The sequence below is a fragment of the Talpa europaea genome (genome assembly GCF_964194135.1).
Source record: "Talpa europaea genome assembly, chromosome: 4".
Taxonomy (NCBI): domain Eukaryota; kingdom Metazoa; phylum Chordata; class Mammalia; order Eulipotyphla; family Talpidae; genus Talpa; species Talpa europaea.
This window is the reverse complement of record NC_140070.1, coordinates 74,564,611-74,578,680: the sequence shown is the minus strand read 5'-3', so window position 1 is coordinate 74,578,680 and position 14,070 is coordinate 74,564,611. Positions and strand designations below refer to the sequence as shown.

Sequence of the window (14,070 nt, the reverse complement as noted above, 5' to 3'; positions counted from 1 at the left end):
TCTGTTTTTATACTGATTCTAATAGTGAGTGTATTTGAAAAATGTGTATATCTCCATAGAGGATATTTAAGTCTACTTTCTACATGGTGAGTAATTAATGGGTGCTGTCTTATTTTTAACAAAGATATTCTTGTAGAATGAAATTCTGACGGGAAAATTACAGGATTGTGCCCATGATAGGATTTATGTTAATAATTGGAGGCCTTCTGCTCCTTAAAATGTAAATGGAGCTTAAATAAAAAGGTTAAAAGTCAAAGCTCTTTTAAGAATATAGGTATTCTTTTATAAATATAGGTATGTTGTCAAGGCAAATATATATACCCCTACCCCCATGTTGGACAGATGTCACCAGATGTCTTTTAATGTTCATTGTGTATCTGTCAACTATACACTGAACTAGTTTCTCTTGTGATTTCAGCAATTTTACAAATATTGTGTGCTGTGAGACCTTTCAATATTAAAAATGCTACAAATGGATATTTTAATCATTAATGTTTTCAAATTTTACATACCAAAGAATATGAAAAAAATTCAAATCAAAACAAGACTTTGTTCATAAAATAGTTTTTCTCAATCTACTAAGAAGAAACAGACTTGAAAATATAAACACACCCCGAGATAAATATTACTGCAATGCTAGAAGAAATAATTAAATCCTATGTATGAAAAGTAGTAAGACTTTGTGTGTGACTGTGTGTGCATGAGTGTCCGTGTTTTACATACCTCAGCTAACTCATCTCTTGGATGGTAAGTTGCTTGTGTTTCTGTAAAAGTGATGTCTTAAAGGAGGGAACAGTTTACTTCCAATGTGGAGTTTGGTTTCCTCATCATAAATCTCATGTGACTTTGATATATTTCCTTGAAATACTTAGCACTTACGTGTATATCTTTTTCCAGCTGTGGTTGTGTAAATATTTGGATATTTCAGTCACTGGTGTTTATATTTTATCTTCCAACCGGGCATTTGTTGAAGGAATCCTGCTCTGCCCTTTTTCCCTGATGTCGGCCTTGCCTGGCTGGAGTCAATTCTGTTGTATTCCTAAAATTCTACCAGGATTGTTGTCGAGAACAGTTGATAATATCATCTGAAATCATTGTCAAAGTCCCTCATTTCTTCTTTTACTCTCTCTTCTTTGTGACTTTTTGTTCCTGTCGAAGTGTGGATGGAACCTGAAAGTTGGTATTGCAAAGTACAGTATAAATCTTATGTCTTATCATATTTAAAAAATACTCTGAATTAGTATAACTGAAATGGTGGTTGTCAAGTGTCATATAGAAACTCAGAATTTATGATTTAAGAGTGAAAACGCTTCATGAACAGCAAATCAAGGATATCACAGAGAGAGAAGTTTTGTGACAGATGGAGCTAGACACCCCTTCTAGAGGAAGGTTGTGAATATTGTGGTTCTCACTTGTACTCTGAGATTCTGTGTGTTCTTCTCTATTTGATTTTAACTCCCTGAAAAGTCCCCTATGAGAAAGTGAGTCATGAATATTGATGGAAATTGTATGACTTTTCTCAAATGTGATGGTGAAAAAAATTTGGGAGACAGTTATATCACATTTCAAGTTATGCAAGCAGTTATGTAGGGGTTGAGATTCTGATGATACAAGGATATTTACTCAAAAAATATGTTCATTTTAGAGAAGATGACACAATATGAGGGAAGCTTTATTAGCTCATTTATTTATCTTTTAGGTCTTTACTTAGTTAAATCATAAGAGTTACAACTTGCTATTCTGTGTTTGCAAGAGGCAAGAATAATTAGGTTTTAGTGCTTCATGCTATTTCTATAATCTACATTAAAAAAAAAGTAATCAGAATGAATATCTCCAGTGTTAGAAACCAGCATGGACAAAACCTGTTTCTCTATGAATTTTAACTAACTGATCCTGGAAGTACTTATGGAATAATTGGAAAGAGCAGTGATACTGAATTAGACTAGGATGGAATCCCGGCACTACCACCTTCCAGTTGAAAGACAGCTTAGAGTCTTAGTTCCCCCATATGGATGCCAGATACAACAACCCCTCCTCATAAAGATGTTATTGTGATATAGGAGAAGATGGAAAATTAATACTAGTTTTAATTTCCATGTTTTTCCTTCCTGCTTTGACTTGATAATGCATAATTTATTTTAGTTTCTATAATGGTGATGATTGCCATTTATAATTTTTATTATTGAGGTTAACCAATCAGTCATTATAATTATCACTTGGGAACTGGAAAGTTCCCTTCCTGAAAGTTAGACATTATGAGAAATTATTTCTGTTTTTTATGATTTTCAAAGGTATTAACTCTGCAGTCAAATACCTTTATTTTTTTTGCTAAACCTCTATTCATTCTCTAGATTATTAAATGCTGAAAGAGTGTATTTTCTCTTAAAGCAAATTTCAGAAGATGTCCTAAAAAAAGAAGAGTTCATGGCCACATCAGTTTGAGAAATGCTACTTAATAGGTATTAGCAAAACTAAAGACCCCAAGAACTACACCCCCCCCCATTAATAACCCGAGGAAAGAGTATTCCTCAGAGAATTTTTGAAAACTTAGCCTTTAATAACAGAGAAAGCATTTTTATTGTTGAAACTCTTATACCGAATACTGAGGTACAAACATAATGGTGAAAACTTGGCTCAGAGTTCTCAACTCGCAGAAGTCATGCTGGCTACGGTCCTGCTGTGTGGGACTGCAGGTTAGGAGAGGAAGTCTTAAGCTCCACTGTACTTTAGTGGCGTCTGGGTGATCTCCAGGTTTGCTATTGGCCGTTACTTCCTCTCCACAGTCTCCCCAGATAGTTTTAAGCTTTCCCATGGCTTCAGCCTCCAGATTGAGTCTCATGCACTTCTTCCCAAGATTTCATTTCTGAAGTCAGATTTGGATTTTCAGTTGGCAACTCTTCATATCCATTTGGACATTCTAGAAGTGCCCCCGACTCATCATGTCTCATATTAAATACATCATCTCTGTCCTTTTTTTTTTTTTTAAAGATTTATTTATTTATTTATGCAAGAACTGGGGCACAGACCAGAAGCACAGGAGGGTGAGAGGATTCACCAGTGACAGAGCGGGGGAACAGAACAAGCAGACTGACAAAATACACTGCTGAGGGGAGCAGCGGGTGAGACAGGAGAGGTCTGCCGTGCCATGTGGGACCCTCATCAGCCTGGCCGGGATCAAACCGGTGCTGCAGAGTGCGGTGCTCAACCGCCTGCGCCACTAGGGGAGGCCCATCTCTTCTGTCCTTTCTATCATCAAATCCCACTCTTCAGTTCTCTACCTGCATTGAGATTGCCCTTCACCCATTTCTGATAATCTCTTTACCTACTGCTGCTGCTTTCCCTGTTCCCTCACCTTGGCATTGAGTAGATCCTGTTGATGTAACTAAATCTCCAATTTTTTTCAACTGTTAATGTTAAACTTTTCAGAATTTATTTCTTGAAGAGTGTGAGAATCTTCGCTTAGCTTAGCCTGCTGTAATCCAGTTTTATACTATCATTAGTGAGCTCTTTAAAACCAAACTCAATCAAGGTGATCCCCTGCTCAATATTTTTCTTGCCTTCAGTTAGATTCCAGAACTTTGACTTGATGTACAAAGCCTGTCACATTATTGCTTGTAGCCACTTTTTCAGAAACACACTTCCCAATCACTCAAATGCACGTTATATTTACACCTTACCAGTCTGCTGGCAGCTTCCACAAGCTTACCATATTCTCTTGCAACTAGCTTGCAGCTGAAATCACTTTTCATCTTGATTCATTGTTCAAGACCCATCTCAAGTTTCAGGATTCTTTCACTGCCTTGCTCAGGGAGCCTCAAAGTAGCCTATTCGAGCCTAACCCTACATCCTACCTGAAGTGGTTTATTTTAAACCAAAGTTTAAAATAAAATTTGCTGTAATTAAATATATATTATCTTGAAGTTGAATATTAGCATCTACCTTTCTTGATTACTGCCAAAGTAATGGTCACTAATGTATTATAAATGCTTTATATTCTGAAGTCTTCTAGTAGATGTAATTGAATTATCTAAATCCAATTTAAATTTCATCTAACTCCAATCTAGATTTTGTGAGAGTATAGATTTCCAAGGTATTTTTCTTTGTATTTCAGCTTATAATACTATTAACCAACATTTTACATTATATATGTTTTTTGTTTCATGGTGGATATAGGCAAATAATAGATCACTTAATTTCACCATTCCTTTTTCCATTTCATTATGAAAAAAATGTTATTTGCAATAGTAATAAATTAAACAGAAATATAAATAAGCCCTACACGGAGCTTACAGGCTAGAAAAGTTTAAATAATATGCATATTGATTGAAATTTAAAAAAACAAAATTAAAAATTTTAAATTCTCTTTATAGACTATATGATTTTTAAGCTTCATATTAGTCCACTCAAATAGGTCTTTCCTGTCAGCACTTTATTTTTTCATTTATTCTACTCATATTTATTGATTACCTGTAATGGACCAGCACTCTGCCAGGCATGAGAGAAGCAACTGTGAGCAAAATCAGAACTATTGATCTCACATATTAAGGGAAAGAGAGACAACATTCAAAGTATCAAACAAATCAATGTAAATAATTCTGATCCTTCTTACCCCGAGGGTAGCTATATAGTGTGAGTTAGGTTTATAAAGCAGCATTTACTTTCCTTGTAAAGATCAGAGTGGGTAGGGATTTGGAAAAAACAGTGAATATAAACTAGTGGACTGTCATTTTGAGTCCAGACCCTGTGGCCTATACAGGCCTGTGACAGAAGGAAGCACAAGGTATTTGTAGATTAACAGAAGATTGGGGTGAAGACAATAGAGAAAGTAGTGGAATAGTCTGAGAGCAAGATAGGGAAATGAAAACACTAGTTCTCCATGGTCTTCTTAAGGACTTTATCTTAAGAATACTGAGTTTATTTTAAGAGTTACTGAAGTAGGGGAGGGCCCAGACTGTATTTGCATTTCAAAGTGTTTATCTGGCTATAGTGAATGAGAGCTATTTAAGAGCTTTCTTAAATCTTTGTGGGAATTGATAGCATTTGATCTGAGATGGCTCTAGAGATGGAGATGAGTAGAATGATTTAAGAAATTTTGGGGAGGACTAGTAGGTGTCAAGGAAGAATAGTTTCTACTTTGAAGAATAGTTTCTACAAGGAAGAATAGTTTCTACTATTCCTTGATATTGGAAAACTAAGTGAGAGCAAGGTTTGCAACTCAAATAATATTTGGGCTGTTGAATTTGCAAAAGCTTTAAGAAATTTTCTTATTAAATCTATGTATATAATAATAATGTAGGAGTGTTTAAAAACCTGAATCTTGATCCCTGTTTTAGAAATTACAAGAAATAAGGTACAGACAAGGGAAATATTTAAATGACACCCACAGTCAAGACTGAATAAGTAATACTTAAAATCTATTATGTGGTTTCCTCACCCAATATCCTTTCCCATTTTAACATTACATTTAATTATTTAAACTCAGTGATCTAACATTTTACCTTTAATGTGTTGTATAATATTAACTTAATTATTGCTGATAAGATTGGTTAATAAATATTTAGGCAATTACAAAAGTCTATATAAAGAATAGTTTCACCATGTAGTGGAGCATAAATGCCCTTTAGTACACAGCACGTACTTTGTTAAAGTCTTGGATGATGTGAGATATTAAGGAGTTGCAGGAAACCAGGCCATTTTTTCTAATACTGAATAGTTCTCTAACACATTCCTCTGCAAAAACAGACAAATAGGTGGTACAAACTGACAGTATGAGGTGTCCTGAAGAATTTGTGGACAAGGAATTTGAAGAGCAGACAGGATTTGTGTTAGCAGGCTGGCTGAGGGGCACTCCAGGACCCCCAAACCTGCCTGCTCAAATTGGGTTCTGTCATCTGCCACATAAAGACAAAACACACTTGTAAGGGCAGGAATGGACCACAATGCAGGTTTTCTGATCCAGCAGACCGGGTAAAGGAGGAGTCAGAGTCCTCAGTGGTTTTTTTGCAGGTCTTTTATTGGGATTACCAGGTACATGGAAGGCCAGGGTGCTGGGGGGCCGGGAGGCTGGCAGTCCTCCCAGCCCCCAGCAAATCTTCACTCTATCTGGGCTCTCTGGCGTTCTCTCTGCTTCTGCTTCTCTTGCTTCTCTCTCGTGGTTCTGCTTCTTCTCGGCTTCTTGGCTTCTGCTGGCGTCCCCGTGACGCTGACCTTAAAAAGCCCAGTCTTAGCCCAGGTGAATCCCATCTACCTATGCCCACACCCTACTCCAGGTGCCTGCCATCAGGCATGAATTCAGGACCGCAAGGATCCATCATCTGTCCTGATGGCAGGAGGGCAGAATAGCCTGACATTTTTCCTTACCCTATAACACTCTTAGTGTGTAAGACCGTCACTAGAAAAAGAAATTCAATACAGTTAGTGTGCAAAAGAAAGAAAAGAAGAGAAAGAATATAGTTCCCCGATAAACATCCAAAGTCACCCATCCCCTCATGGGTAAATGTCCAGCCAAACAGGGTTGGCTTAAAGCAGGGGCCACTGAGGCCTGAAAACTTGCCACAAGTCTAAGGTACCTTCTGGTGGGGAAATATAAGAAAAGAACACAAGGTGCCAGGCAAGTCTGGAAGGAAAGGAGCAAGATCAAAGCGCAAAACAAGGTGACCACTGCCATTGTTAGCTTCCCCAAAGGTTTCTCACCCACATTTCTTGCAAGTGTCTCCTTCTATGTCTCCCAAGTTTCTTGTTCAAGTCCCAAGGCCAGGAAGCAAGCATGGTTTCTTCACATGACCCTCTGCCCCAGGAACCTCCTTTCTAGTCTCAGTCCTTTTTAGCTTCCCCTCTAGTCTGTCAGCTCCACCCTTCCTTAGGTGGGGCAGGGAACCTGCAATCTCCCCTTTTTAGATTACACTGTTACATTTGCAAAGACAAAGTTTAAACAGGAGAACTCTCTAAGTGAGAGGTCAAAAGGATTCAGAGATTGAAGGTATTGGTAAGTGGACACCTTAAATTAATAAGTGGGATAGGAGGGGAAGGTCAATAGTATGCCAGGTTTAAATAGCCATTCTTAAGCTTAGTCTTTTGAAATGAGATTAAATTGTTTACAAGTGGTAATATGAAGCTATTTTCTCCATTCTTCTGCAGGCTCCCGTCTTCGCCAGGAAGATTTTCCACCTCGCATTGTTGAACACCCCTCAGACCTAATTGTCTCAAAAGGAGAACCTGCAACCTTGAACTGTAAAGCTGAAGGCCGCCCCACACCCACTATTGAATGGTACAAAGGGGGGGAGAGAGTGGAGACAGACAAAGATGACCCGCGCTCACACCGAATGTTGCTGCCAAGTGGATCTTTATTTTTCTTACGTATAGTGCATGGACGAAAAAGTAGGCCTGATGAAGGGGTCTATGTCTGTGTAGCAAGGAATTACCTCGGAGAGGCTGTGAGTCACAATGCATCGCTGGAGGTAGCTAGTAAGTAAACTGACTTTCTGTGTTTTGTGGAGGGAATGATGCATGGGATTCTTTGCCTTGATAGTGGTAATAATACTTAAACCTGTATCACAGGCTTTACCTAAGGAAAGTCTCTGGCTTTGCATCTGAATATGGATCCCACTGTTTGTTTGAATTTCTTACATGTCTCATCCTAGTTGGTTATTTAAGCTAAATTGGAATTTACACATAATATTGAACTATTTTACTTGTGATTTGGAGCTCTTTCCTATTGAACATTTGTATTGAAATTCTCCTTTGTTGCTTTTAAATATATTGAATATAAGAATGTTTCTGTTAGAGAATAATGTGGTTTCATTTGTCTTCATTAAGAGCAATATTTTCAAGTAGTGTAAATATGATAGTATCAGGTATGGTTTTATTATTTTTTTTAAAGGAGTAATTTTATTTTATTTATTTTGTGTAGAAGAATTGAGGTGTAGGCCCCAGGTGTGAAGAGGGGGTGGGGAGAGGATTCACCAGAGACAGTGGGGGGCAAAACAGGCAGATCTACTGAAATACACTCTGAGGGGAGCAGCGTAAGACAGGAACCCCTAGGTCATCAGGGAGACCCTAAGGTAATGACTTTAAATTGTTTCTAATTCTTAAAAATATATTATCCTTTTGGCAAAGCTATATGGAGGAAAAAAAAAAGATGTCTATGCCTTATAATGTGTTATCTTCATCTTTGTTATTGTGTTGCTCCTTGGTAGGAAAACAGGTATATGTAATCCTCAGGTATTTGGTGTTTCAATTTATTTATACATATAACAAATGCAGTTCATTTGAAACTACCTCAAGAAGGATTTAAGGATGATTAAATTGTATCTAGAGTCTGGATGTGCATGGTATTTGAATAAGAATTGGGCTACACTTCTTTTCAATAAGCATTCAAAATAGGTTCATTCCTTTGAAAGAATTCTGCTGTGTATGTTTGTATGTTTGTATGACAGAAATTGAGAATTACATTGGGATTGGAGACACAGGCAGTTTAAATCTACTTCAAATTAAGTTTAACTTCACGTAATTATATGTGAAGATGTATACATATTGTCTAAGAATATTGATAATTTGATGTAATTTATATGCAGATTTTATTTATATAATCAGTTTTGTTAATCTCCGACATGGCCTTAACATTCAACTAGAACTTAATGTAAAGAACTACAGATAATTATAAAATTATAGACAAGGAATGATATTTAGAGATAGATTATTCCAACTCCATCATATTGTGGAAACAGCCCTAGAGAATTTCAATAGGTCAATCACATTCACACAGTGATAGACTGATTGAATTGAGTGTAATGCAAAGATGGGTGATATCAGCATACAGTTTAATTAGACAGTAAAAAATTAAACCAATCATTTAAAACTATGTCAAAACTAACCATTGATTTTTAAATTTTTTTTAAGATTTATTTATTTATTTTATATAAGCACTGGGTACAGTCAGAAGTGCGGGAGGGGTGAGATAATTCATCAGAGCCAGAGTGGGGAACCGAACAGGCAGACTGACAAAGTACACTGCTGAGGGGAGCTGCGGGCGTGGCAGGAGAGGTCTGCGCACCATGTGGGACCCTCACCGGCGGCCAGGGATCAAACCTGTGCTGCAGAGGCTGCGGGCAGCTTCGCAGCCCCACACTCAACCGCTGTGCCACCGTGGAGGCCCTAGCCAACGATATTTTTAAGCAATTACTTGAAGCCCAGGTTTATATTTCTCTAATCATAGTTCTTTGGAAATGAACTTTCTGTGCTTTCTCATTGCTTTGTCAGTGAAGGTGTTAGGACTGAATCAATGAGATGGATAAAAGTTACAATTACAATAGAAGACTATTTTGCTTTTGTTTTTTGTTTTTCTTCTGTCCAACTTTAAATGTTGCATTAGCAAATGAAGTTTCAACATTCAACCTATTTGTGTGAGGATAACATGTTTTGAGGAAGTTATCTTTCAAAATTATCATAATAGTGTATTTCTAACATTCGGCATATTAATATTTAAGAATAATTATTCCATGTGGAGGTAAAAGTAGGTGAATACTTAAAAACAAATAACAGATTTAGAGAATCAAGTAAGATGATGTAGATGACAGAGCTAACTCCTATTTTTGTTAGGTAAAAAACTAAAGACCAAGAGGGAAACACAGTGATTAGAATTCTCTGGAATTATAATTCCTTATAAATGAAGTGTGTACCAACAGACATTTCAAAGATCATCTCATGTTTCTGTGTTATTTCCTACTCTAATTGAATTCTTATCATTGTCAGATTAAAATAAAATGCTATAGGCCAAATAGAATGTCTAAATGCTTGCCTTCTCTTAACTTCCTTTTCAAAACACCTCTAGCTTTACCTCTGATGATCAAGATACCCTTAATGCACTGGGATTTAGAGAGCTGTCTCTTCTAATCTGGCTTTTGTGTACATATTTAAAAGACACTATTAGTTTCCAGTTAAGTCTCTTTTTTTGTTCTAAGATAGACATTCCATTACACTGAGAGTCCATTATTGGAAAAGCTCTTTCAGTCTTAGCCAACAATATACGATCATGGAATTCAAGCTAGCATAAGATCCTTGTATAATGTTTACCAACTAAATATTCCAATATATAATCTGTTAATGCATAGTTCACCAATTTTAGCATACCTTAAAGTTGTATGTTCAATATATTTCAAGCTTTAGAATATATAATTTATAATTATTTTTGTATAAGAATTGATGAAATTACTTTAACTTTTTTTAAAGATTTATTTATTTATTTATTTATTTATTTATTTATTTATTTATTTATTTATGCAAGCACTGGGTACAGTCAGAAGCACAGGAGGGTGAGAGAATTCACCAGAGCCAGATCAGGGAGCAGAACAGACAGACTGATGAAACACACTGATGAGGGGAGCAGCGGGAGGCAGGAGAGGACTGCGCGCCATGTGGGACCCTCACCCGGTGGCCGGGAATCGAACCGGTGCTTTAGAGGCTGCGGGCAGCTTCGCAGCCCATTGCTCAACCACTGTGCCACTGGAGAGGCCCCTACTTTAACATTCTTTAATATCATTCCACAAAAGCCAAATACTTGAAAGGGAGAGATGTAAAGATATTGTATATTTATGAAAAGTAGGTTAATATTTATAAGGATCATTTGGTAATAAGGAAATTTATTAATGATAATAATGATTATTTGAAACCTGAGAAACATCTGAGTATCATTTGGCTCAAATACTATTTATAGTAGTTTAATCACAATGATTAAAATTATGTGTTTTTTTGGGGGGGAATTTGTATTGTTTGAATATATAAGATATATGGGAAAATTATGTAGTTTGCAGCTAAAATTAGTTTATTGTGTTTCAAGTGTTTATACACCATAATTTAGTAAATCCGTGCTTTAGTGCATTACAAGAGATATGTAGTAATTTAATGCACAAAAACTTCAGTTGTTTATTTAGCCAATGACTACTACTCATTAACCATGTTAGGTGTGTTTTCATTCTAAAATTACCACCAGCCTTTTGTAAGTTATGTGAATAACCCAGGGGTAGAAACAGGGACCATTTTTGCTGTAAATTAAATCTATAAAGTCCTGTTATAGTTATTTTTTTTTCCTGTAGAATACTACTGCTTTTTTTCTGTCTCGCTTCAGTTTTGGTACCCAAGGTTCAGTAAGAACTATTCTTATTTTTCCCAAAGGCTCAGACACAGGAAGACAAAGATTGCATCTAATTTCTTAGTGAAGCTATAGCCTAGAGTAATAGCATTAACAAAAGTGTCTTGAGGCAACACAGGTTTCACAGCACAGTTGTTGGTAATGCTTTTAAAAACATTTATCTGTATTTTATTTGCCTTTAAACCAAGTTTTACAGCTGTAATAACAACTGGGATTCTTGGTCCCTAAATATTGTCAGTCTCTTAAATGTTGAGAAGGAATGACATGGAAAGTTCTTTAAAATCTTCATTTCTGCAGTATACACTATTCTTGTCAATTAGCATTTAAGCATTTATTTAAATTTTAAAAAATGCATCAAAACGATTGTATTTATTGGTTATCTTTGGAAATGTTTGTTTTTATTTTCATTTTAATCTCAGCTGTAAGGTGGTTAGACCCAGTGACAAGTACTGACCAACCTTGTGATGCTGGCCCTGTCATGTGATTAAAGCTGTGTTCCTTATTTGTGAAAAAATAAGTGATGCCATTAAACTTATCTCACATAAATTCTAAAAACTGAAATGCTAAGAAATGTATAGTTCTACTTAAAGTTTTCACGTGCAATTTTTGGAAGTTGATTTCTGTATAGAAAATAATTTTTAATCGCAGATGCATTTTTAAAATATGTTGTTTAATTATTTTGATGGGAGACATTAAATTAGAAAATTTAGAAGATACTGAAGTCTCAGCTTCATGAAAACTCATTACTAATTTAATCCAGTTTCAAACTTACAAGTAGTATTTTCTTGCCTTGTATTTGTTCTATTTGAGAGCATACTAAACGTATAAAAATGTTTTCTGGATCTGTTCTCTGATAACGAACTTATCGATTCTTAAATTTAGAGCTCCATTGTATGCCTGGCACAAATTGATAGCAGTTCTTCAACACAACGTTTATTTAATAAGTAATTTGATCTTGGGTAATTGCATTGAATTTGGAAGAAAATCAATTTGAACCTTGACCCTCATACTTTTTTATTGTAGAACATGGCTCTCTACGTCATCTGCTGAGCAGTGCATAGTCAGCATATGGCTATTTGCTTCTTATTTAAGCTGTTTTCTCTAGAGGAAGAGAATTCCCTTTAGACTAGTCAGACATCTGCTGACTGTCTTAGCAGCAAAACCACAGAACTGCTATCTTTCCTAACGCTCCCCCCCAAAAAATAAATCATTTTGTTTGCTTAATCAAAGATCAAGTTCCCAGATTTTATTAATTGAGGTTTGTTTTGTAGTAATTACTTTTAGGTAAAATACTTAAAATAATATTTTTCTTCTGCCAATACATGATGAGCTTTTTTGTTTGTTTGTTTTGGTTATTATTTCTAAAGGATATTCTTTAAAGTTAACTCGGGATTTGAGTTATGCAATTTTCCTTATTTGGGTAACACAAGAAAGTGACCAGTGTTTGCCGAATAGCCATGTATTTACCTGGCTACAATAGAATATATTCCTCAAATCTGTAACATGGAAGATGGAAGGATTTACTCCTGGAGGTGAAATGGTTCAGATGAGCAGGTGGAGATATAATGCGCCATTATATTGTTTGATTGTGCATACAATCACACACACACACACATACACACACACAGAGTTCCCTTATTAACTTTTAATCTTTAAAACTGAACTAGCTTTATAGCTTCCAAACTATTTCTTTCTTGTTTCCTGTATTTAATGTGTTATTTTAAAAATGGTAACTTTCAAGTGCTTTGACCAGATTCTAAAGCACTTTTATATAGTTTATTTTTATTTTAGGTATTCAAAGTAAGAAAGTTAAAGGATCAGTTTACTGATTTAAAAACATTTCCCTGCCTTTTTGTACATTCATATTCTAAAATGCATTGGCTCTTTGTTCTAAAATTGATTCATGATAAATGCAATAATGCATATAAAGTAGGTCACACTCACTGGAAATAATTATACATCACAAATGTACTTATTGATGCTTCTTTTTTCACTTGATATCTCTCTTTACTGTTATGGTGAAACACAGGATTACTTATTCGCAGAAGATCTGAAAATTTCTGACTTCATTCTATTATGAATGTGCTGTGTGTGCTAAAATATAAAAAATTAAATTAAGTATTTCAGTAATTAAATTTCTTAATTTCTGATTAAAACAATATTAATTGTATTAAATTCTATCTTGAATTAAAGTTGGTAGTATGAGAAAATTACTTACCTTTGGATCCTCATTGCTAATGTAGGGAATGCAAAGTTGGCTCAAATCATTCTTGTTTCAGGGTCAAATGAAAAATTCATTTTTATAACTTTTAAAATGGGGATGACATTCAACTTTTCCTTTTAAATATAAGTATTTGTTCACTAAAAATAAAAACAAGTAATACAGCTAAATTCCATGACATGAGTATATCTACTAAAGAGTTGAGATTTGGTGTCATAATAAATTTTTATTGTTCCTGCCTGCCTTAGTTTTTGTTGCTATAATAGGAATACCACATACATTTATTTCTCACAGTTATAGAGGACAGAAAGTCAAAGATCAGGGAACCAGCATGGCCAGGTTCTAGTGAGCGTTCCCTTCCTGATCTTCCTATGTAACAGAGAGAGTCGATCTCCATGGACTCACTCTCCCAAGAACCCTACTTACTTCTCAAAGACCCAAACTCAAAATGCCTTCACATTTGGAGTTAAGGCTATGCATTGGGAAAGGGGGGGCAGATATAAACATTCAGTTCGTAATTCCCTTTCATAAAATAATTTGCACGTTTTTATTGGGTTTTATCCGTATTTTATCTTCTTAAGTAAATGAGAAACAAAAATCAGAAAATTGAGAAAAATCATGTAATCTCAATGAAGTAAGCAGTAGTTCTATGAGACTACTTCCAAGTATTAGGTTTCAACTGCATCATAAGTCAAATGTAGAT

At 35.5% G+C, this 14,070-nt stretch overlaps 1 protein-coding gene across 1 annotated transcript in view; it reads left to right on the top strand.

The window, feature by feature from the left end:
• ROBO1 (roundabout guidance receptor 1) overlaps positions 1–14,070 on the top strand; it is a gene marked incomplete at both ends in the record, with an annotated part of 751,012 nt that overhangs the window by 417,213 nt on the left and 319,729 nt on the right. Inside the window, one exon of the mRNA XM_084232634.1 lies at positions 7,138–7,464. Coding sequence (XP_084088760.1) covers positions 7,138–7,464 — 327 coding nt within the window. The remainder of the gene's footprint in view (positions 1–7,137; positions 7,465–14,070) is intronic.